The sequence below is a fragment of the Daucus carota genome, chromosome 5, assembly GCF_001625215.2.
Source record: "Daucus carota subsp. sativus chromosome 5, DH1 v3.0, whole genome shotgun sequence".
NCBI classification, from domain to species: Eukaryota; Viridiplantae; Streptophyta; class Magnoliopsida; order Apiales; family Apiaceae; genus Daucus; species Daucus carota.
Window position 1 is genome coordinate 21,229,934 of NC_030385.2, and position 26,995 is coordinate 21,256,928.

The following is a 26,995-nucleotide window of genomic DNA, read 5'->3' on the forward strand; positions in this document are numbered from 1 at the left end:
GAACTAAACTAAGATTTATGATTACTAATTCAGATCATGCTTCATAGTATCTTCACAGGTGATGTGTCTCAGAGAAATAAAAATGAGATAATTTAACAAGAATCAGAGTTTACAAATATCAGAGAATATCGTCAGAGAATGACGATCAGAGTGTATCATCAGAGTATAACAACCAGAGTATATCATCAGAGAATGTCATCAGAGTTTAACAATCAGAGTATATCATGGCAAATGTGTGAGCAATACATATGGTAATTTGACAATTTAAATTTGAAAGATCTGACCATTATGTTTACTCAGTTCCTGATATCATTCCTAGCTCATTCACCAGTCTAGTAAAGGTTGCTTCACTTAGTGGTTTGGTGAATATGTCTGCTAGCTGCTGATCAGTAGGAACAAAGTGAAGTTCAATGGTTCCTTCCTCCACATGCTCCCTTATAAAATGATATCTTATACTGATGTGCTTTGTCAGAGAATGTTGAACTGGGTTTCCTGTCATAGCAATAGCACTTTGGTTATCACAATAAATAGGAATTTTAGAAAAGGATAACCCATAGTCCAAAAGTTGATTCTTCATCCAAAGAATTTGAGCACAGCAGCTGCCTGCAGCTATATACTCTGACTCTGCTGTTGATGTTGAAATGGACTTTTGCTTCTTGCTATACCAAGAAACAAGTCTTCCACCCAGAAATTGACAACTCCCACTTGTGCTTTTCCTGTCAATTTTGCAACCTGCAAAATCTGCATCAGAGTATCCAATTAGACTAAAATCTGATTCTCTAAGATACCATAATCCCAATGATGTGGTTCCCTTGAGATATCTGAATATCCTCTTCACTGCAATCAGATGAGGCTCTCTTGGATCTGCCTGAAATCTTGCACATAGACATGTGGCATACATGATGTCTGGTCTACTTGCAGTCAGATAAAGCAAAGATCCAATCATTCCTCTATAGTTTGTAATATCCACTGATGCACCAGTATCTTTGTCTAGTTTGGTTGCTGTTGCCATAGGAGTAGTTGCAGCTGAACTGTCTTGCATACCAAATTTCTTCAAAAGATTTCTGGTATACTTGGCTTGATTTATAAAAATCCCATCTTCAGTCTGTTTAACTTGTAAACCCAGAAAATAGCTGAGTTCCCCCATCATGCTCATTTGGTACCTAGACTGCATGAGCTTGGCAAATCTTTGACAGAGTTTAGCATTAGTGGAGCCAAAAATAATGTCATCAACATAGATTTGAACTAAAAGCAGATCATTACCATGATTCAAATAAAACAAGGTTTTATCTATGGTACCTCTAGTAAATCCAATTTCAAGAAGAAATTGAGCCAGAGTTTCATACCATGCCCTTGGAGCCTGTTTTAGTCCATAAAGTGCCTTGTCCAATCTATAGACATAGTCTGGATGTTTTGGATCCACAAAGCCTGGAGGTTGTTCAACATATACCTCCTCATCCAGTTTTCCATTTAGAAAAGCACTTTTGACATCCATCTGAAATACCTTGAATTTCTTGTGAGCAGCATAGGCCAGAAAGATTCTAATTGCCTCCAATCTTGCAACTGGAGCAAATGTCTCATCATAATCAATACCTTCCTGTTGTGAATACCCTTTTGCCACAAGCCTTGCTTTATTCCTTGTAATGACACCCTCACTGTCAGTTTTGTTTCTGAACACCCATTTTGTACCAACTATGGATCTGTCTTTAGGTCTTGGTACTAGGGTCCATACTTTGTTTCTCTCAAACTCATTTAGCTCCTCTTGCATTGCTTGAATCCAGTCAGCATCTTGAAGAGCTTCCTCCACCTTTTTAGGTTCTGTTTGTGACAGAAAGCAATGATGTAAACACTCATTTGCTGTAGCTGTCCTTGTTTGCACACCTGCTTCTGGATTGCCAATTATTAAATCAGGTGTGTGAGATTTTGTCCACTTCCTAGCATGTGGAAGTTGACCATTTTCATCATTGGATCCTCCCCCTTGATCCATGCTCTCCTGATTCTGTTGATTATTCTCTGTAGCTCCCCCTAAATTTGTGCTATCAGAGTTTGAATCAGTATTCTCTGATGAGTTTGAGTCAGCATTCTCTGATGAGTCTTGGGTAGAATCTGAAACATTCTGATGCTCCCCCTCAACAATTGCTTCATCATCATGAACTTGTAAATTTTCACCAGAGTTTGCTGTATTTTGTTCACAATCAGAGTTTGACTGTTCATCAGAGTTTGTTGAATCAGAGAATATTTCTTCATTTTCAAAATGCAGTTCTTCATGATCATCCATATCTGCTAATCCCATGATTCTTTTGTCATCAAATGACACATGTATGGATTCCATGATCACCTTGGTTCTGAGGTTGTAGACTCTGAAGGCCTTTGTTGTCAGAGGATAACCTACAAAAATGCCTTCATCAGCTTTTAAATCAAACTTGGTAAGCTGTTCTGGATGAGTCTTCAATACAAAGCATTTGCACCCAAATATGTGAAAGTACTTCAGATTTGGCTTCTTTTTCTTCACCATCTCATATGGGGTCTTGCCATGCTTATTAATCAAGGTTGCATTTTGAGTGAAACAAGCTGTTTGAACAGCTTCTGCCCAGAAATAAGTAGGTAGCTTAGCCTCATCAAGCATAGTTCTGGCAGCTTCTATAAGAGTCCTGTTTTTCCTCTCAACTACACCATTTTGCTGTGGTGTACCAGGTGCAGAAAATTGTTGCACTACACCTCTTTCTTTGCAGAACTCTTCTATTGTTGAATTTCTGAACTCAGTTCCATTATCACTTCTAATGATCTTTACTTTGTCTTCAGATCCATGATCCAGTTGCTTCACATGATCCATCAGATGCAAGGCTGTTTCATCTTTAGAGTGAAGAAAATATACCCAAGTGTATCTGGTATACTCATCAACAATGACAAGAGCATATTTCTTCCTTGCAATGGATGGTACATTAACTGGTCCAAATAGATCAACATGTAGAAGATAATATGGTTTCTTTATTGAGAATTCAGTCTTACTCTTGAAAGATGTCTTTCTCTGCTTGGCCTTTTGACATGAATCACATAATCAATCAGATGTGAGTAGTGATTCAGGGAGTCCTCTCACAAGCTTTTTCTTTATAAGCTCATTTATGGAGTTGAAATTGAGATGTGAGAGTTTCTTGTGCCACTTCCAACTTTCTTCTGCAGAGATTCTTGTAGACAAGCAGATTGATTTTCCTTCAGAGTTTGTAGGCAAGTGGATTTCATAGATATTCCCATGTCTGTGAGCAATCACTGCCACTTTGCCTGTTGACTTGCTTACTATCTCACTGTGTTCTTCATAGAAATCAACATGATATCCTCTGTCACAGATTTGACTGACAGAGAGTAAATTGTGTTTTAGCCCTTGAACAAGAGCTACATTTGATATGATGACATTTCCAAGATTGATATTGCCATATCCCAGAGTCCTTCCTATGTTGCCATCTCCATAAGAAACACTTGGGCCAGCCTTCTCCACAAACTCTGACAGCAGGGTCTTATTTCCAGTCATGTGTCCTGAACATCCACTGTCCAAGACTAGGATATTCTTCCTGTTGCCCTGCAATCACAAAGACCACTAATTGTTAGTTTTAAGGACCCAGACTTGCTTGGATCCCTTGGCCTTATTAAGTTTGTTAGCTTTTGCAGCGGAATTATTATTATCAGAGTTTGAGCTAACAGACTTTGTAACAGAGTTTGTACTAGAAACAGAGTTTGTACTTGCAGAGTTTTTATTAACCTTTAAAGAAGGTTTCAATTGATAATAATCATAATACAAACTATGATATTCTTTGCAAGTATAGATAGAATGCCATAAACTACCACAATGAAAACATGGATCTTGTGGTTTATATCTAATACTACTTTTGCTAACTCCAGACTTTGTAGGTAAGGAGTTAATGTCCTTGTTCTTCCTGCAAAAATTAGCAAGATGATTAGTATTCCCACAGTTATGGCATGTCTTCCTAGGTGCATTTGGAATAGGCATGTAGTTATTACTCTTGTCTATTCCAGTCTTGCCATTTCTATTTTTCCTAGGTTCCCTGTTTTTGTCATCAGACTTTACCTCTTTAAGCTTATGTTTAAGCTGTTTCTGAGTCATCAGTCCTATGTTAACCTGTTTGGGCTTATCAGATTTTAAATTGTTGTTAATCTCTGATTTTGGTCTATTCTGTTTAGACTTAGAGGATTCAGCAACAAATTTAACAGGTTTAACCTTAGGTTTTTGAGTTTTAACAAACTCTGTTTTTGATGACTCAGCTTCTGAGTTATCAGTGTAACCTAGTCCCTTCTTCCAGTTTCCACTACCTAAGATATCCTGAGTGGTTTTGCCTGAATTAGTCCATGTTTTAATAATGTCTCTTTCCTTAGCAAGTTCTGATTGAAGAGATGCATACCTCTTTAATAATTCATCTTTGATAATGACAGCATCATCTCTTTCTTTCTGAACTTCTAGCATCTGAACCAATTCTTTTTCTAGATAATCATTCCTTTTCTTTACACTTAGAGTTTCAGGTTTTAATCTTTCATTCTCTAAAGTCTGATCTCTAAAGCTGATATGCAAAGTTTTAAGGAACAGTCTTAGCTCAGTTATATCTTCAGTATCAAAGGCAAGAGAAGAATGAGGTACCTTTGCAGTAGATTCAGGGTTGTTGTCAGTGTTTGCCATCAGAGCATAATTGACTTCTTCTTCTGAATCAGATGTATCTGTCCAGTTTCCCTTCTTGGTGATAAAGGCTTTTTCTTTTTCTTTATTGGCTTTCTTGCATTCAGATGCAAAGTGACCCTTTTCACCACAGTTGAAACAGGTATACTTGTCAGCTTTTCCAGCTATCCCTTCCTTGCTCTCATTCTTCCTAAAGTTCTTCTTATCATAAACTCTGTCAGAGTTTCTGTCTTTCCTTGAAAAACTTTTGCCTTTGTTGAACTTTTTGTAGGCCAACTTCTTGAAGCTTTTCACCATCAATGCTGCTAACTGCATCATCTCATCATCACTTTCTTCAGAGTCTGAGGGAACATCAGAGTTTGAATCATCAGAGTTTGATGACTCAATGTCAGACTTTGTGACATGAGCTTTTCCTTTGCTCTTAGCAGCTTCCTCTTGAACTTTCAGAGCAACAGACTTTGATTTTCCTCCATGACGTTTGCTCCTCTGCTCCATCTCAAGTTCATGAGTCTTCAGTCTTCCATAAACATCATCAAGAGACATTTCTCCAAGATCAAGATTGTCTCTTATTGTGGTGACTTTCAAATCCCATTTTTCAGGAAGAGCCAGAAGGAATTTGAGGTTTGAGTCTTCAAGATCATATTCCTTGTTCACCAGAGATAAGTCATTCAACAGTTTGACAAATCTGTCATACAGATCTGTCAAGGACTCACCAGATTTTGAGTCAAAGTGCTCATACTCCTGTGTAAGGATTGTTTTTCTGTTTTTCTTAATGGCCTGAGTTCCTTGACATCTGGTTTCCAGAGCATCCCAGATTTGTTTAGCAGTTTTGCACCCAATCACCCTATTAGACATTGCATTATCAAGGGCACTGTGCAGAAGGTGTTTCACCTTAGAGTCTTTACCAATTGACAAGATGTCCTCAGGGGTATAATCTTTCTTTTCTTTTGGGACCATCTTCTGAGGTTCATCTGCAAGCCCAACAGAGAGCTTGGTGGGCATATGTGGTCCATCATAGATCCTGTCAAGGTATTCTGGATCAACAGAGTCTAAGAATATGATCATTCTTTCTTTCCAGACTGGATATTCAGATGCCTTAAGGATTGGAACTCTAAAGGATGAAGCTTGTGATTTTTCAGACATGATTGTGATTAAGATCTCACTGTAGTAATCTTAACAGAGCTGGCTCTGATACCACTTGTTAGGTCCTATAAACTCACTATATAAGATGATATAGTGATCACAATCTGTAACACAATATGACAATATAAGAGATTGAAAGTAATAAACTCTTATTCACAAAGCTTTAATAGTTACAAAAACTCTCTCAGTGATTTATATTGTATCACTAAGAGCTGCTAGGGTTCTTAACAATGTACTCGATAACTCAACTCATATAGAGTAACCCTAATCTGTGTTTATATAGACAAAGTTACAAAATCAATCTCTGATTTGATATCCTATAAATCAGCTATGTATTCTATCAATCAAAGATTGCTCCAGTTTTCTGTTTAGTTTCCATAGTCAGCAAATCACTCCTCCGCTTCTATCCTTCCTTGAAGTATATCCGCTTCTGAGCTCTTTCCACGTGTAAACTCTGACAAGTCTTGACTATGTAAACTCTGATCAGACTTTATCAAACTCTGATCAGACTTTACTAAACTCTGATCAGCTACATCAAACTCTGATCAGCTTCCAGCTTAAACTCTGATCACTCCTGTTCTAAAACAAACTTTAAGAACATTAGTAATCATCAATTATATCTAACATTCTATTATGATGAATAAACGGATTATATGTTCTAGTACATTGCAAGACAATTTGTATATAATTAATCCTAGTCAACCTACACTGCAACTACAACATAGGGTATTGAACAACACATCTTCTACCTCTAATAAAAGAAAGGAACCTTCTAGTTTGAACCAAACATATCTTTGGCACTTGAGATTAGGTCATATTAACTTGAGGAGGATTCAAAGACTGGTAGTAGACGGGCCTTTAGGCTCATTGGCAGTGGAGCCATTTCCAGTTTGTGAATCCTACTTGGAAGGTAAAATGACCAATAGGCCTTTCAAGGCAAAGGGGAATAGAGCCAAAGAAGTGTTAGGATTGGTTCACTCTGATTTATGTGGACCCATGAATATCCAAGCAAGAGGTGGTTATGAGTATTTCGTCACTTCTATTGACGATTATTCTAGATATAGGTACGTTTATTTGTTGCGCCGTAAGTCTGAGTGCTTTGATAAGTTCAAAGAGTACAAAGCTAAAACGGAGAAGCGACATAATAAAAGTATCAAGTCAGTACGATCAGATCGTGGTGGCGAATACTTGCTTGGGGAATTCAGGGAATATTTATCAGAGAATGGGATAGAATCCCAGTTGACTGCACCAGGCACACTCCAGCAGAACGGTGTAGCAGAGAGAAGGAACCAGACTCTTTTAGAGAGTGTTAGATCGATGATGAGTTATTCAGATTTACCCAAGTAGTTTCGGGGACATGCCTTAGAAACAGCAGCTTATCTTCTGAACTTAGTACCTTCTAAGTCGGTTCCTAAAACCCCTTTGGAATTGTGGACCGGGGACAAACCGAGTCTGAGACACATTCGGATATGGGGTTGTCCAGCACATGTGCTGAACAAGAATGTGACTAAGCTAGAATCTCGTACAGAAGTAAAGCTATTTGTAGGCTACCCCATGGGAACAAAAGGTTATTTATTTTATAGTCCTAAGAATCGGGATGTCACTGTTAGCACCAATGCAAGATTCTTAGAGGAAGACTATATAATGAATCACAAACCCATGAGTAGTATCGTTTTGAGGAACTAGTGGGAGGGACGAATAATGAACCTGTAGTACAAGTAGAACAACCACAGCAGACTGTGGTCACTAATACCGCACTAGTTCCTCATCGTAGTGGGAGGGTTGTTCGACAGCCCGACAGATTCATGTTTTTGGGAGAGTCTTCGGACTTGGTCTCTGGTGAACATAATGATGATCCCCGGACATACGAAGAGGCAATACAAGACAAAGATGCAAGTCTTTGGCAAAAGGCAATGGATTCTGAGATGGAATCAATATATTCTAATCAGGTCTGGGAGCTCGTGGAACCACCCAAAGGTATAAAACCTATTACATGTAAGTGGGTCTAAAAGAAAAAGAGGGGATCAGACAAAAGGGTGAAAGCCTGGAAAGCAAGACTTGTTGCGAAAGGGTATACTCAGAAAGAAGGTATCGATTATGAGGAAACCTTTCCGCCAGTAGTCATGCTTAAGTCAATCCGTATTCTTTTATCTATAGCGGCTCATCTTGATTATGAGATTTGGCAAATTGATGTCAAGACAGCTTTCCTTAATGGAAATCTTAAGGAAACCATCCATATGCAGCAACCAGAGGGATTCATTAAAGAAGGCCAAGAGCATCTTGTATGTAAGCTGAAGAGGTCTATTTATGGACTTAAACAAGCTTCTAGGTATTGGAACATTCGCTTTGATCAGGCAGTCTAGTCATATGGATTTTATCAATGTCCAAGCGAAGCATGCGTGTATAAGAGATGTGAGGGAAATGCAGTGGTTTTTCTAGTGCTTTATGTTGATGACATTTTACTCATTGGAAACAATGTTAAGATGTTGTCTTCAATAAAGGCATGGTTGTTCAAACAATTTGAAATGAAGGACTTAGGTGAAGCAGCATACATCCTTGGGATCAAACTTATAAGGGATCGCAAGAAAAGGATGTTGGCTTTATCTCAGGAGCCCTACATATATGACGTATTAGCTCGTTTTAACATGCAGGACTCCAAGAAGGGTAATTTGCCCTTCGGACATGGAGTTACTCTATCAAAGAGCCAGTGTCTTTCGACACCTAAGGAGATAGAGAACATGAAGGCAGTTCCTTATGCTTCGGCATGTGGAAGCCTAATGTATGCAATGTTATGTACGAGGCCTGATATCTGCTTTGTCGTGGGCATGGTTAGCAGATACCAGTCAAACCAGGACAGGAACATTGGAGTGCTGTAAAACCAATACTCAAGTACCTGCGAAGGACTAAGGAGTATATGTTAGTTTACAATTCCTCTGATTTATTGCCTCTGGGATATACCGATTCAGATTTCCAGACAGATAAGGATAAGAGAAAGTCCACCTCGGGATGTGTTTTTACTTTGGGAGGTGGAGCCGTAATATGGAAGAGTGTGAAGCAGAAATGCATCGCAAACTCAACTATGGAAGCCAAATATGTGGCAGCCAAAGAGGCTATATGGTTCCGAAACTTCCTGCTGGATTTGGATGTGGTTCCTAATCTGCCACAACAAATCACGATTTATTGTGATAACACTGGTGCTGTGGCGAATATCGAGGAACCACGGGCCCATAAGGCAGCGAAACACATAGAGCGTAAGTATCACCTCATACGACAGTTCGTTAAGCGAGGAGATATCATTGTGGCTGATATAGCATCAAAGGATAACCGGGCAGATCCTTTCACGAAGAGCTTACCAGCTAAGGCTTTTCAGGAGCACGTGGAAGCGATAGGAGTCAGATACTTGGTCACATAGTTATTATAGTTGGTAGTGGATTGCTTGTAATAGACACTGATATACTCAAAGAATATCTTGAGTATAAGTGGGAGATTGTTAGGGTTATACTGAAATATTCGTTTGAAGTATATAACAATTATCTGAGAATCTTGAATGCATGTTTTCACATTGTCTGTATATTATATATTGTAGACAATCTAGTATCAAATGGGATAGCAGAAGATTAGATTGTCAGACTCTTTATATAATATAATAAAGGTTCACAGTCGAGGTGGTGTTAGACAAACCACTGGAACAGCTGAAGTATTATTTGGAAATAGTTTATCTTGACTATTGAATAATACTTATATACTTTGTGTATATTGAACGGGATCAAAATATTAGAATAATTGTTTCTTTAATTCTGACAATAAAGAACTAAGATTTTATGATGTTATTAATGCTTAAGTTCTTAATCCGGATATAGTGATTGACACTTGTATTTAATGCACATGCCTTGACTCATAAGTTAAGTAATTTATTTTAAATTACGAATTTATGTATTGGGTAATGACATTATATACAGAGTGGGATATTGACTATAAAAGGAAACCGTGTCCAAAAAATATATTCTGGTGATGATGTCCTCTTGAAAGCTCATAAAGGTAATTATGCTTTAGTCCTGCAGGCAGATTTGTTCTTGCACAATTATAAGGTTGAGTGGATGATCAAGGATAAAAGATATTGATTAAATTAATTGTCAGAAATTAATTTAATTAATGGACATGTGATATCTTAAACATGGGGAATTTATAAGCAATTAATATGAGAGCCGAATTAAATAATTAATTTACGGAATTAGGAAAGGAAGTGCAAATATTAATTCTTTAGTGGATTAAATTAATATTTAATGACATTAGGCACACCTTGGGAGATCGAAGGCCACACTTCGTCTAAGGAGAATCAGGGAATACAGTAGAAGACGTGAATATGAATCGCTTGCGCCGTAGTGATTAAGGTTAATATTCTGTTCGAACTTTTAATTAGTATCATAAAACGCAGAGGCAAGGTCCGATTGTTCGTACAATAAATGTTACGGAAGAACAACCTCAAGATACCTAGTATGTCTAAAGAACGCCTGAAGCGTGATAGGCAAGTTGGTTCCATATCCTATACAAAAAAAAGGGTGAAAAGGAGCAAAAATTGACGATAGCTAGATTGAGAAATCAATAATTTTTGAAGAATCTCCGGAAGAGATTATAGACATGAGATTGAAGGATCTCAGGAAGAGATTATAGACATGATAAATTAGAGAAAACATAAAAGTACTTGAAAATATTGAGGTCTCGATATACTATGTCCTATCCAAAATAAAGTGGAATCATAAATCGAATCGACATCGATGATATTTAATGAACTTGAGGTTATTAGTGATAATGAGGATCATGCATGAAGCAAATTCTATTGGAGAATATAGATAAAAATGGCCAAGAGAAAAGAAGACATAATTGAGGCAATTACAACAAAAAAACTATTTGGACCAGTAGTCCTTTCACACCTGAAGTTGTGAAAGTAGTGCGCCCTACGAATCATATTTTTAAAAATAAAAATATTTGGAACTGCAGTTCATACACCTAAAGGTGTCAAGTCGGTGGGATGTAAATGATTATTTGTGCGAAAACAAAATGAAGTTGTTGAATTTATTAATGTAAAGCTCAAAGAGATATTGGTTATGAAGAGTAATGATATTTTTGTGGTTGATATGATTATTTGATTGCAAAATAGTCTCGCAATATGTGAAAGTTCAATTTAAGTTTTATACGACCCACTTGACAATAATCATCCTAGAAGGATCTTAACTGCCAAAAGCAGTATAACAAATTCTCGAGAACATTACCCTCCTCAAATGAAAAAGGGATTCAGACCTGAGGTCAAACATACAATTATTTGATAGAATACATGTTGTCATTGGATATTAAATTATAGGTAACAAAACTCAAAGTCTCTGGTCAGAGCAGATAGAAACTAGTATGTGTTTCTAGTTGACATTGAATTGAGTTGCACCTCATAATCAAAATACTACATGCTATATTACGTGATAAAGTGTTTTTTGGTGTATATATTGAAAGAAGAATTACGCTTGGATGAATGATATATTTTAATATGTGAATCCTAGAAGGATTATAAATACACGATATACAGTAACTTTTGTGAACACTTGAAAGAAATTCTCGATCCTGAAGTACCATATCTAAGTAAACCAAAACATATTTTATTATACATGCTTTTACATAATTATAAATTCATTATTTAATGCACGTCTTCGCTTTCGGTTAGTGTTCATTGTTAAGATATCGCTCGCTTTAAGGACGTGTTAATCATGAAGTTAAAAAATGATAATTTTATCTCCACTAACCTATTCAATAAAGTTTTAAGCTAATTTTGCAGGCGGAAAGATATATGAGATCAAAAGTTGAATAAATTATACTGGAGATTTTATTTTGCTATGAATTTAATCGTTGCAGGCAATTTTTATTAAGGAGGGGCAAATGCACGCTGCACTCTTTTTCTCTTATCCATGATTTTTCCCACTGAGTTTTCCTGGTAAGGTTTTTAACGAGGCAGCATCATGTGCAAGGTATGATGATTAAAGGAATCCAACATATCTCTTCACAAAGGCACTTCCTACCACTCATTTCGAGAAATTTGTACACGGGATGCGTAGACTTTGATATATTTGCTGATTTTTATAGTCATATCATGACGAGGGGGAGACATAAACGGCACACTTTTGTTTTGTAAAACTCATGTGCTCTTTTTCCTTCATTAGAGTTTTTCCCATTGGGTTTTTCCTAGTAAGGTTTTAATGAGGCATGAAGTTGATACAAGTCTCATCCAATAGGGAGTGTTATGAAATATAAAGGTGGATGATTTTTGGCTCTTGGATTGATCTGATGACTTTTGGCTCTTGGATTGACCTCATGACTTTTGGCTCCTGATTTTTCCTATCAATAATGGGGCTGTTTGGGCAAACTTAAAAGAAGTGATTTTTTGCTTAAATTAGAGAAGTGGAGCAGAAGTGAGAAGTAAATAAGTTAATAAAGTGTTTGGAAAAGAAGCAGAAGCTGTGAGAGAGAAGTTAGGATTTCCAGCTTCTTAAAAGTGTTTCTGCTTCTTTACACAAACGGGTCAAGAAAAGCAAAAGCCAGAAGCAGCTTCTGCTTCCCCTTCCCAAACAGACCCAATGTGTGTGACTTTTGACTTTTCACTTGTCTTGTAACTTATATATCGATGGCCTATAAAAGCCACTTGTATTAGCTTCCAAAGGGATGAGATGAATAATATAATATATCTACTTCTTTCTCTCTTTAGCTTTCTCAACCTTCTTTCTACATATATTATTACATAACAAAAGACTATATATAGAAAAACCAGTCAAATTTTATGACCAAAAGTTAATTTTTAATCTTGCGACTGCGTTGTGCCTACAGTTTCATATAACTTATCATCCTTGTTGTGGAAAGTGATTTTCACCTCACCTGGAAAATCAATGCTTAAACAATACAGTTGAATATAACATTTTGTGGGTATACAGAAATAATAAGGCAACTAGTGCCATTATGTGTCAATTTAAAACCAAAAAAAAAAAAATGCCATTATAGTTAGTACACGAAATTAATAACAGACGAATACGGGTTTCATATTTAGTACACGATATTCATAACAGACTTAAATGGGTTTCACCTTCGAATACACGAAACAAGAAAATACACGAAACGAAAGTATCCGAAACCAAACGATTGCCACCTCTAATATTAATGTTGCAAATTTGTACATCAACACTCCGATAGACAATTGCTCTTTTGACTTTACAAACCTCTGAACTGCCTTTATTTATGTTCCTTATATATACAATAATTTATACATTTGTTAAATTCCCGGTTGTCATTCTGTCACTCTCAAACAAGATTATATACATACATTCAACTGAGTATATGAGCAACATGAGCTTAAAACCTAGTCCCACATCACCACAAAAACATTTCAAGTTTAATGAAAAACTAGCTCACAACTAGGACCTGCCACCTTGCCTCAGCAGCAAGTCTTTCATCTCTCGGTACCCTCGGAGCTCTTCTAGTGCATCAGTGGTTGTCTTGGAGGAAAAAACTCCAGAAGGCTCTAAGCTTGAAGAAGAAGCTTGCCGAAACCCTGAACCTCCAGAAATCTGAACAGGCTCCCTGGAACGACCCCCTAAGGCCTCACACTTGGAGCTTTTACCCAAATATCTCGACTCAGACAAGTCTTGACGAAGGGGAGGAGCTTTCTTCAGCATATGAACAAGAGCACCAACTGCAGCATCTTGGGATTTTACTATTGGAAATATTCCACCAGGTTCATTTGGTTCACGCTGATCAAATGAGGGAGGCCTTGAATTTAAATGAAGAACCGCTTAGATTTTGTAAAACCATATGATATACAACAGAAGTTCAGGCATAGCAAAAATGCATGTTTATTTGTAAAATAATTTATTTTCTCCCAAATTTTCAGACCCAAGCTTTAAAAGGGATATAAACGTTCATGTGATATATTATACAATATATATATCAATTGAAAATACACCTTGTCCTCAATTATAGGCGACCGATCATATAATTTAAAAGTTATATATATATATATATATATATATATACACACACACACACAGAGAGAGAGAGAGAGAGAGAGAGAGAGAGAGACACCAGTTAGACTGAGAAGAAAGAAAAATAGATAGGAAAAAGAGGAGAAAAGAAAAAAGTAGGTGTTTCACCATCGAGTGGGATTTGGCTAACAAAGTTTTTATAGTTGGCCAGGCAGCAGCTAAGCCTAGCCGGCCGAAGCAAAGGTGAATAAGCATGATCAGGTTTGATAATTAACATGATTTTATGCCTTTTGCTTTTGACACATTCAGGTTTTTCGCTTTTGATGAGTTCTTAGTAGAGTAACAAGTATGTAATGACTGTGTTCAGCTGAACATGTTATTCAAAGTATAGGATTTGCAATCCAACGAGGTGTTGCCACGTGTACCCAGTTTACCTCGCACATCTGTAACTTAAACTGTTATATAAGCACGTAAAGAACATATCAATGTTCATCGAAAGAAATTTTATAATTTAATCGAGTTACATTTATACTCTGTACTCTGTTTTGATAAGTTCTACCAACAAATAAAGTGCAACAATACGCATACAACTCCAATATATCACTAATATAACAAGTTTTTGATCTTGAAGTTAGTTGCAAGATAAGATCCAATTTTTAAGACTATAATTGAAATAACATGTACAGATTTATATATTAAGATCTCGTGAAATGAATCCAAAAGAATAAACATTACCCTCTTTAAAAAGAAGGCAAACTAGTATACACAATTAGCTAGAACAGTTATTATCCTTCCCCGTCACTCTCACCACCTCTGTTTTCTTCAGATTTTACATGACACTGACCAGTTCTAGTACATAAACAAGACCAAATTCATCTCTTTTTTAAATAAAAAAATTAACTTGGCGGACCTTGGATCCACATTCTAATCATCACACGATACATCTTATGATTTTTTTTTCATTTATTATTTCTGTCATGTACAGGCAGGCACTTCTAGATATATGCTTATAACTTATATACTAATGATATCACCATTAAACTTCAGTTCTATATACTTTATATTCTAGTCATTTTCTGATGTACTTGATCAACCCAGTAGTGGGTCTAAACAAACAACTTCATATACTAATGATATCACCATTACACTTCAGTTCTATAAACTTTATATTCTAGTCAATTCCTAAGGTACTTGATACAGCCAGTAGTGGGTCTTAACATACATAAGCTTTAAACTTATCTGACTTTTCAGTTTTAGAAATAAAAGTAAATAGCTCCGTCGACCTAACCTTAACCACATAAGATTATATGTAAGGCTGTAAACAAATGGAGCACTTCACATACAAGATCCGGCTGTAAGACCCCGTATGTATAAATAATATTATTTAATTATTAAATAATATATTATACATATATCTAATTTAATTAGAAACTAGTAAAGAAAAAAGAAAAGAAAAGGTATTGAAAACAAATAAGGGATAGGGTTGAGACTCATGTTAGAGAGGAAGAAGGAAAAGAGGGAGACGAGAAGGAGAAAGATAACAATTTTTAATTGGATTTGGAGTTGTAACGTAAAAATCTAATCCCTCTCTTTGATGTATAGATTATCATCTTTTGGGTAGGATTTGAACTTATAGTTCTTGTGTTTATTATAATATTTAGGTATCTAGTGATTGGGAGAAATCTGAAGTTCTTGGAAATTGTGTATAATCGCTAAGTTTAATGTACGGATTGTTTCACTCTTATTATCTTTGTATGATTACCTAGTCGGGTTACAACAGTCTGATTACATATAAAATTTAGTTTTTATCGTATGATGATGGTTTTGGTGTCTCTGGAAAGATAATTTGAACATGTACAACTTTTTTGTTTTAACTTTTTTGAAATTTGTCCTCAAATAAGAGTTCTCTGCAGTTTTGTGATTTCTCAGTGTTATAATTAGTCTGACACTACCTACTCCGAAAATTCATAGTAAATTGGAAATTTATCCAAAAATTATGATTCTTGGTATTCTGAAAAGGAAATTTCGGTATCCAAGTTTTTTGCTTACATTTGGCTATCAAATTGTGTGATTTCAGTATCTTAAATATTAAATAATCCTCTGACCAGGGCCTAATTCTGTTTTAGGTCCTTGGTACCAAATCAGTTCTCTCCTCTCACAACAATGTCGTCTCTTTGACGGGTATAGTAAACCAAAGTATATCTATTAACCAGATCAACAATTTACTGGGAGAAGGGGGTGAAACATAAATATCTCTATAATAAAGAAGATTGAAGAGGTAAATTTCTGTGTTACCAAAAATATATTCAGTGATTTTACGATCACAGTTTCTTGAGTAGGCACTTCATTTAGTGGAACACAACACGTGGCACTCTGATGCAAAAGATTCATCATTGGAGTCGACCGAATGAAGATCTTTCATTTTGCGTGCCAACACAACCAACAAGGTGACTACAAAATATAAATACATAATTTATTTACCTAATTTGATTATACTATATTGACTATAATTTCAGAATTGTATGTGTTAAAGCCCTTTCAGATTATAAGATACCATTGACTAATGTTTTTTCTTCATAAATACAAAATGAAGATATATACAGACACACATAGAATATATAGGTAATAACAAAAATCAGTCTAGGAGTTTAAGGTCCTTGGCATTAACTTAGTTCTCTTCTCTCTCTCACAACAATGTAGTCTCTTACTCTCTTTGATGGGGATAGTAAACCAAAGGATATCTATAAACCGTATGTACTAGCAGAAGGTGGTGAAACATGAATCTCTGTCAAAGTAAAGAAGATTGAAGAGGTGAATTGCTGGGGTAAGCAAAAATGTATTCAGTAGGCACTTCATTAAATGGAACACAATACGTAGCATTTTGATGGGCAAGATAAATCATGGTGCTAAGAGATTAGAAGCAGAATAGGACAGACTGTTGATGAATAATGGTCAGTTAAGGGCAACCAATATTCATCCTGTAACAGATGAATCATCATATAAGCTATGAACAAGAAGTTCATAATTCGAGTCGACCAAATCCCGGTGCTTAGATTAGAAGCAAACGGTGCAGACAGATAGTGAATAATGGTCATCTACAGTAACCAATATCCATCCTATAAGGCTATAAAGATGCTAACATTCAAATTAGAAGAACCGCAGCACACCCAGAAGGCCACAACCTCGAGGATTTCCAAGAAAGACTATGGATCGCAACCCATAAAAAGACCCAATGCAATATTCATATATTCCCGAATCAAGTCTACTAGCATATATAGGGTTTATAAAGCCTAATAAAATAACCTAACAATGACACACTTCAATAATTTATGATGATCCCTCTAAGCAAGTAAATAGTTATTACTCTGCATCTTAAAGCGACACAATATGGCACTCAGACGTAGCTACCCTTTCTTTTTGGGTGGAAAATAGGTCTCCAAGTTTACTGCCAAGTAATTAATTCTAGTGTTGACTTTATTATGCACCCTTTTATTATGTCTCCGATTATATAATAATTTCAGAGGTTTTCCTGACTTTGTCCGTGTCAACATGTGAAAAAAGATATGACTATAGAGAAATAATCGGCCAACTTTATCTAAAAATAAAGTACTTATATTATCAACTAGCTCCAGCATATATCTATACTATACCATGTTACTAAAGCTGAAGCACTAAAAGTTTTAGAGATGGTCAATATTTTTAGTACTTGGACCAATATTACGTGCCACTTGTCCTACATATTCTAAAAATCTTAATTCATGGGCCCAATTTTTGTAACAATTTATTCCAATTAAGACACATGTAAGTGTTGTAATTTAATAAAGTATCTAAATTTTTATTTAAAAAAAAAAATCTATTCCAACTTAACCGCATCTCCAAGTCCCGACTATACTAGAAATTTATATTAAAAAAATTATACAATCAAATTATAAAAAATTAAATAATTGATATTAAATAAATAGACTAGTTTCAAAACATTAAACATGATTAAACTAATAACTAATAAAAATAAAAGATTTGTTGTATTTTCCTTCTCGTTCTTAATCAATAGCACAATACACCAGTGATCATCTTTTTTAACTGAAAATAGACCTCAAAAAACAATAGTTTATAATGTTTATAAATTTGAAAGAATTATGTAATAATTCTGCAAGGGATTGGAACTTGAACCAATATTTATGCCTCCCATATAATCACCATAATCACTTCACTGCTACAATGCACATATTATGCATATAGCCCTCTATAGAGCATTTACGCTAATTATAATGTATATTTAGTCTTTTACATAAAGACAGTGCAGATATTCTAATATTCCTCCATTGCCTTCTATGGTAGTGCACTCCAACAAGTGTATCACTCATCCTACCTGATAGGTTAATCATCTGCAGATGCTAGCATGTAAATATTCGCACAACTCTTGTGATAATTTGTGCTAATTAGATAACTTTTTTGTTATGAAGGACACAACAAGATTTTATTTTATTCCTTTGCTGCTGTGAAGCCCACATTCTAACAAGCATACACACTAATTTTCTGCACAAGTAAATTATTAAAAGATTCTAAAGCCATATACATCAAGAACATCCAACAAAATGTATAAACATTAATTTGCTGCATCAACCAACTCTCTAATAATATTTTGAACACTGATACACTACAATAAGCAAATCGCTCTCATTATTTTGCAGAGAGTAGATTATCAATAAAGCACATCAACAAACACCGAAAAATATAGTATAGCAAGCATCAATACTGAATTTCTAATTCCAGCAATTAAGACTGGAGTTCCTAATTCAGATTGGACTTATATATCAAGAGTTCAAGACAGAGAAAAATAGACAGGTTACCCCCTGAAATTGGCTTTTATGAATGGTATTACACATTATTGACTTGCAAGTGCCGCCGTTATATATATATATATATATAGACACACACACACACACATATATATGATTTGTTACCATTCGGTTATTGAAACATTAACTAAATGTTAACTAGACCATAATTATGGATGTAAATTATTAAAACTATCACTCTGGTATTGGCTTTTACAAAGGTACCACTACGATTTTTATCAAATATTAATATGTATTATTTTAAGAAAAAAAGGACCCTGAGACATATCTCAGGTTGCTTCCTGAGATTGAATGCTAAATGACGTCATTTTGTGAGTGATATTTCCTTGTTATTTCTTTCTCCTCCCCTGAGTGTTTTCTTCTTCACTTGCAACCCTTATTCAGGCATCCTATGCCAGGCTATCACCCCACAGAACATACATCCAATTATGTTCTGCTTAAGAGGCGAACATAAAGAGACAGATGTTGCATAACAAGATTCAACAAGCACTACTGGGAATTCAAACTAAACTGCCTTACCCCTTAACAAGGGTTGCAAGTGAAGAAAACCGGGGGGGGGGGGGGGGGGGGGGGGGGGGGGGGGGGGGGGGGAATAACGAGGAAGTATCATACACGTACAAAACGACGTTGTTTAGCATTCAATCTCAGAAGGCAACCCTGAGATATATCTCAGAGTCCATTTTCTCTTATTTTTATTATACAGATATTTTATAAGATAAAGGACAAAAATCTAAAATATAATGAACCACCAAACTTTGTTTTGAGTTCAATAAATTAATTATAGATATAAATTTGAATAAAAGAAATATATATACGCCCATCATATTACAATATCTATCTAAAATACTACTGCCTCGTCAACAACATATTCAAATATTAATATTACAATATCTATCTAAAATACTACTCCCTCTGTCCCGTTTATTTCTATACAATTTCCTTAGTGAGAAGTCTCATCATTTCTATTCCACAAATAGTTACTTTTGATAATATAAAACACTATTACACCTACTACTTACTTTCATTATCTTCATTCTATAATAATATAAACACTATTACACCCACTACTTTTCACCATTATCCTAAATCTATTACTCCCTTCGTTTCAAAATGTTAGTCTTATTTGTCAAAAAGAAATTTCCCATAATATGTGTCCTACTCTTTTTCCAATGCAACTTTTTAAAACTTAACTTTGAACTTCTCTTTCCAAAGTTGACTAGCTGTAGTAAATATTTAACGCCCTCTTGAGATTTTATACTATCCAGTGAAAGTTGGTTTTAGAAGTGTGTGCACTTAGTTGTTTTCAAGGTTCACGATCATTAAAAAGAACTATAAGTAAAAAAGAAAAAGGAAAAATAGATTTTCTCGCCACCCAATTTACTATGTATTTAGAAACTTACCACTAAACTATAGTTTTTTTTTCTTTTTGTCACTAATGTTAGGTTTGGATTTTTTTTTTTGCCAATAAAATTAGGTTTGGATTTGATTATTAACACTATGTTATTATTTTTAGCATTATTATAATATAGTGGTATTCTGCAATATTATGGTGATCTAACATGTCTCTACATCTTTATATGTAGTACTCCATACGTGTCTTAGGTAGTTTATCTTGGAGGACGAGAGTTTGACACGCATTTTAAGGCTCCTAAAAGATTTAGTTTCATAAAGTATTTTAAATTTTTTTTGTGAACAAATATTTAACGTATGAATTTTTATACAAAAAATTCTCAAAATTAAGTTATAGAACTATGTTTTATAAGAAGTGGGAACCTCAAAATATATGCCAAGCAGTGGGAAAGAACTATAAATAATTGAGATGGACGGAGGGAGTAATAATAACATAAACGAGCGGTAAAATCGGGAAGAATTATAATTAAAATTCTAAAAATTCATTAAATCATCAATGACTTCAAACAATTTATCATCTACAATCAACTCTCAAAGTAAAATTGAGTCAAGTGATACTATATTTTTGTGGAGTTCAACAACCAATGTAGACATCATATAAACCTCAAATCAAGGTTAAGAAATTCTATAATTGTCTATTGTCTATTTTTGTTATAATATTTGTCCTTATTTTTGTACAATAGTATAAATAATTGCAGATGACATCTAACCTTGATTTTTATAAAACAATATATGATATAGACAATAGACAATCATAATTTTTATTCAGAAAAAAAAATATAAAACTAAATCTTTTAGAAGTTTTAAAATGCTTGGCAAACTCTCGCCACCAAAGTAAACTATCTAGGAGACATATAGAGTATCTATACTATACTATTAAAGCCGAAACATTGAAAGTTTGGTAGGTCGGTCGGTCGGTACTTGGGCCGAAATATGAGCCTATCTATATAACCAATTATTCCTTTTAACTAAATATATTATCTTTTCATATTTTCAAACATAAAAATCTCAATTTTCTAAAATAACATCGAGCGACATTGTAATTACCTTTTACTTAAAACATACTATCTTTTTTAGATTTTGTTTGTACTTGGGCCGAAATATGGGCCTATCTATATAACCAATTATTCCTTTTTTTCAACCAAATACATTAACATTATTTTTAAATTCTCTAATGATCTCACTTTAAAAATAATTTATCAATCTATACTATACTATATATTATCATATTATTAAAGCCGAAACATGAAAAGTTCAGTTGGTCTGTCGGTTGATCGATGTTTCGAGTTTGGTGAGCCAGTTGGTATTTAACTCACTGACATCCTTGATTTATAATATTTTTTTTATTATCTATTAAATAAAAACATTAAAAATTAGGTTAGTATGATGAGTTGGTATTTGGATTTATTCTTCATTTTAACTTTCAATATGTTCCATACTATATTATTAATTATTAATAACGAAATATTAAAAGGTTGATTGGTTGGTTTATATCTGCATTTATAAGTCTCCTTAAATTATAACATGTAAAAAACATATTTTAACATTCTAATTAAAATATGTATATTCGACCTAATTTTTAATTAGGAATTTGACGAACTTAACTATTAAGAATTTATTCAACTGTTAAATAAAAAATTTATATAACCATATTATTCTATCATAATTTTATTTTCAAAATAGAATTAGTTAAACTTAAAATATATACAATAAAATAAAATATATTATAACCGCCCATGCATTGCACGGGTTATAAGCTAGTTATATATAAATATATATAGATATATAGGGTAGCACTCCATAGCATACCCTCTTATATGGAGTTACGTAGCACACTATTATAAATATATACATAATATATATTCTATTATATTTTTTTATGAAATATAATTGCAAATTTTGATTATTAAACTGAAAACAAAGTTATACAATTTTTTTATTCCAAAAATCATCTAAAATTATGCAATATCTCAACATGATTCTATAACAGAATAATAATCATCTAGAATTATTCTGTTGTAGAATCAGTTTCAAAAATATACTTTTTTTAATCAAATTTTAAGTGTTAAATTACTTAAAATAGATTTATTTTATATTATTCTATATTAGAATCACGTTTTATATGTATTCATTGACAAAATTTATAATAAAATTGATGATTTATACTGGCGCACTATGTAACTCCATATAAGGAGTCCCTCCCTGGAATGTTGGCCTAGATATATATATCATATCACCATAGACTACCACTACGTTTTATTTTTTAAAAATGCTAAAAATAACATAATATTAATAATCAAATCCAAACCTAACGTTAGTGACCAAAAAATATCCGAACCTAACATTAGTGACAAAAAGAAAAAAAAAATTATAGTTTAGTGGTAAGTTTCTAAATACACAATAAGTTGGGTGACCAAAAAATCTATTTTTCTAATATAAATAAACACATTTAAGAGACCTTAATATGTGTGAAAATGGCAAATAGGACTAACATTTTGAAACGGAGGGAGTATTAAATATAAATGGGTCCCACCACTTTACTCACTTTTCATTTAACTTTACTCATTTTTTACACTTTTTCTTGGTCTTCGTGTCCACACCCAATGTATATAATTGGGTGGGACGGAGGGAGTAATAAATAAGTATTGAATCCCGTAAACAACATATTAATATTATATGTGTGTGTGGGTATAAACTCCCACCATTCCAACCAATTCTTTACCGTTTCCTTTTTTGACGTTCCTCGATTCTTAACATTACAAAACTTTCCAAAACTAGTAAATTTTTATAATATAAAAATTAATAGCACCCATCACTTCCATTCACTTATTTCAAATCTCTCATTTAAATCTTGATAAGTCCCACCATTCACCCACTTTTCTTTCTATTCCATACTACTTCATACACTTCTCTAACATTTTTCTTAAGCTCCGTATCCAATTTATATGTAAGAAAATGAGAGGGACGGAGAAAAATAATTTATTTCAAAGAATATAAGCAAGGTATATAATTATATTATATTTTAATTCAATTAAATATCATAATTTATTCTTAATATTACATTTATTAAAATTATTAATATGTGTATATGTATATATATCAAAGAAATAATAATGAACACCCATGCATCACAGGGGTTATAAGCTCATTTTTAATAATAAATTATATATATAATGACACCACTTGTAAGTCAAAAATATGTAATAGTATCATTCATAAAAGCCAACACCAGAGAGGTACTATTAAAAATTCCCCTTCAAACATTAGGCTCTTTTATTGAGAAAATGATGAACACAGGATTTTAAATACAAGCACGGTCTTTTTATAAGAAAGTAATTTCGTCGGGTATAAGAAAAAGTATGCTATGTTAAAAAGTGATGAGCCAGAATTTAACAAAGGTCTGTCTACATACCTGCTACCTGGATCTGTTGTATCATCATCATCCACGACAAAGGGCCCAGAAAATTCGGAATCATCAAAAGTATCCTCATAAGATAACCTACTAGAGCTTCTAGAATATGATTTTCGTGGTGAGCTATTGGATGATAACCTCACACCTAATGAATTTCCAGTTTCACCTCCTCCAAGGGGCAATAGCTGCACAACAAACGAAAACAAAGTTAAAATTAAATTTAACTTTGAGGAATACAAAATCTGTGATAGTTCTAACTTTTAAGTTCACTAAATTCATAGTATAGGCCATAGTGTACCTTTCCAACTGCTGACACTGAGCCAGTTTGAACCAAACTTGAACCTCTGTCCATCCTAGAGATGACTCGTGTAGTTTTCAACGGAGGGGAAGCTGGGAAGTTTTGTGTGTTTAACAACAGAGGTGTATTAGAAAGCTTACCATGAGGTATGCTAAGTGGAGCACTCTCCGAACGTAAAAGGGCCTTACTTATCTGACGATCGGAAACATGAGTAGGTGGCGAAGGGGATGGAGATGGCGAAAATGAAGGGAAAGGCCAATACTCATCAATACTTGTCTGCTTTGTATGAACATGAGGTACTTCATGCAAGTAACGGGGTACACTCATTGGAGGGAGATGTGGAGAAGAAAATCTTGATGCTGAAGCATGGGAATCTGAGTATGTGGGTGATGGAGAAGGATATGCTAAAGGTGGAGAGGCCCTATATTGGTCATAACTCCAACTATGACGTCTTTCGAATGGAGAAGAAGAAGCATAGCGTTGGGGCGCAGATAAAGATGGGAACCTCTTAAGTGGATCTGCCAACGGGCTACCAACATAATCTGGTATGAATTGAGGGGACATAGGTGTTGAAGGTTCAGAACCTGTATCACAGAGTGAAGAACGATACAAAACTGAAACGCAGAGCCTACCACATGATGTATCCACTGGGTTGAATACAAACTGTTGCATATCTGATTCTTCTCTATGAGTAAAGGGCTCAACAAAAGATGAAACACGATGAGTTAGGTTATATGTCCTAATTTGGCCAGAGGAGATGAGGTCACGAAAAAGCTTATAAGCAGGCAAAAGCCTTACAGTTAGATATAAGGACCTTAAAAGCAATACTGATTTTTTGTACACTACATGTGAACTGTTGCTGCTCAACCTTCTGTGACCTGGTACATTTTCCCTATTAACCTTCCGACTCTCATAGTGCACAATCCATCTCTCAATTACTTTTTCATTCTTTACCTCAAACCCCAGCTCATCAAGCTCGGGATTCAAACTAGAAGGATACTGCTCTTTTCCTGAAAAATTCCTACCAAGACTATTTCTTGGTGTACAATCAGCAGGGTCCCAACTCATCGCTTTCTGCACCAAGATCACATCAATCACCATAGGTTCAAGAATACTCTGATGCCAATAATCAATATTCTCCAGGGCAGCAGGACATTCTGGAAGTGCTAAATTAAACCACTTGTCCTTAGGCCTTGTACTTGCCGAAGAAGAAGAAGAAGACGGGGATGACAAATTTTGTTCCCCACTATAATGGCGAGAGGAAACATACGGGGACCTAGACTCGAGCACTACATGAAGAGTCTTTGCGAAAAAAGCAGTGATTATTTGCTCCATTTTAGCAGGTTCAGTTTGAGTATTACCCTGATATGCTGCTGCCATATTTATCTACATGATCAAAATTCAAGAATTAAAAAAAAACAAAAAATAGTGAATTATTACATCCCTAAAGTTCCCCAAATCACAACAAACAAACAACAACATATACATAAAAGAATTCATCACATGTCTATTACATACAAAACAAAAGGTGGATAGCACATAATCCAAACACATATACAAGAAAAATACAAACCACAGTTATCCAACAGCTATATACACAGAATAATTAAGAAGCTAATTACAAAAGTGAAAAGGGTAATTACATAAATCAGAAACGAAACAATATTTATGAAGAAAATTAATAAAAAAAAAAAAAAGAGTAGGCATGGACTTACAGTTGTTGATGGGGGTTTTGCTGGAGACAAGTGAAATGAAAAAGAAACGAGTATGTGTGTGTATAATATATGTGTGGCCTTGCTGTATGATTTGTAAAGAATACGGAGGGAGGAAAATACGATGAAAAAGGGTGAGTCTTCAGAAACAGAGAGATGGAAGTGGGAGTATGTGTGTGTATGTGTATCCAACAAGGAGTAGTTGCCGTGGGATGAGAGATCAAACGATTTATGACGCGTTTGGCTTTGTCCAGACCACTCAATTCGGTACACGACACGAAAACACGACAGGAACTCGACACGAAAAGTTTGGGTTTGGTTTTTAATATTCGGTACACGAACACACAACACGAAAAGTACACGTTATTATTAGTGTCGGGTTCGGGTTTTGATATAAGTACACGAACGACACGAAAGTACACGAACTAAATAAATAGATATAAATTAAAAAAAATATATTAATTTTATTTATATATATTCTTTAATCAATTTCAGTTCTGTCATTTCATTTATGTTATCTGATGAATTTATTATATGTCTAATCTATTGTTTGTCACAGAAAAATTGTAAAAATAATAAATTTATTGTGAAATCCGTGTACTTTCGTGTACAAATGTGTATTTCGTGTACATTTCACGAAATGTGTATTTTGTGGACAGGACAAAGCCTTTGTCCTGTCCGCCCTTTTTAATTTTATATTTTCTTCCCGGAAGTTTTGATTTATTGAATATACTTACAAATTAACAAATGCTTTTAATTTAAGAAAATCTATATCTATATTCCATATATTTCTATATTCTATATTTTTGTAATGGGTGTTAGTGAAGAGTTTGGTTTTCTCATACAAAATAAGGGTACTTCGGTCATTTTTTGATTTGCCTGCTCCGACCCGTTAACCTATTTGTAATTATATATATTAGTTATTAATTGTAGAAAACTAATTTAGAGGTATTAAAGGTGTGCTTTGCTGATGATTGATTGAATTTTTATTTTTATTAGAGTTATTAACCAAAAAACCCAACCAACTTGTAGTTTTTTTGCCAAAAAACTTTTAAACTTTTTTTTTCATAAACAACCAACAAACTTTACTCAATTTTTGAAATTTTTTTAACTAGAGTTACTTATCGCTGACGTGGACTAACCACGATCATTACATATCTTACGTGGCAATATGATTATAATTATTTAAAAAATAATAAAAATAAATAAATTTTTTACTCAAGCCCCTTGAAACCCAAGAACCACCAGAATTCGACCAAAGCTGCTCACCACAAAAGAATCAGAGCCAAATCTGGATCTGTCAAATAATCCACCCCACACTACAAGAATAGATTCAAATAACTCAAAGTGGCCACCAAAAAATTACCTAGCCTAGCTTTTTGGTGTCCAGATATTATGGTACCGTGTTGCTACTGTAGGTGATCAATATATATGGGTTCGTCTTCAATCATTTTTTTGCTTTTTGACG

At 34.4% G+C, this 26,995-nt stretch overlaps 1 protein-coding gene across 1 annotated transcript; it reads right to left on the reverse strand.

The window, feature by feature from the left end:
- Positions 1-12,980: 12,980 nt before the first annotated feature.
- LOC108192499 (autophagy-related protein 13b) lies at positions 12,981-25,725 on the reverse strand. The gene is made up of 4 exons (XM_017372099.2): positions 25,531-25,725; positions 23,816-25,201; positions 23,518-23,702; positions 12,981-13,624 (listed from the first exon to the last, which is right to left on the reverse strand). Exons 2-4 carry the CDS (start codon positions 25,193-25,195, stop codon positions 13,270-13,272), a joined length of 1,920 nt encoding a protein of 639 aa, XP_017227588.1. The 5' UTR covers positions 25,196-25,201; positions 25,531-25,725; the 3' UTR covers positions 12,981-13,269.
- Positions 25,726-26,995: the final 1,270 nt, after the last annotated feature.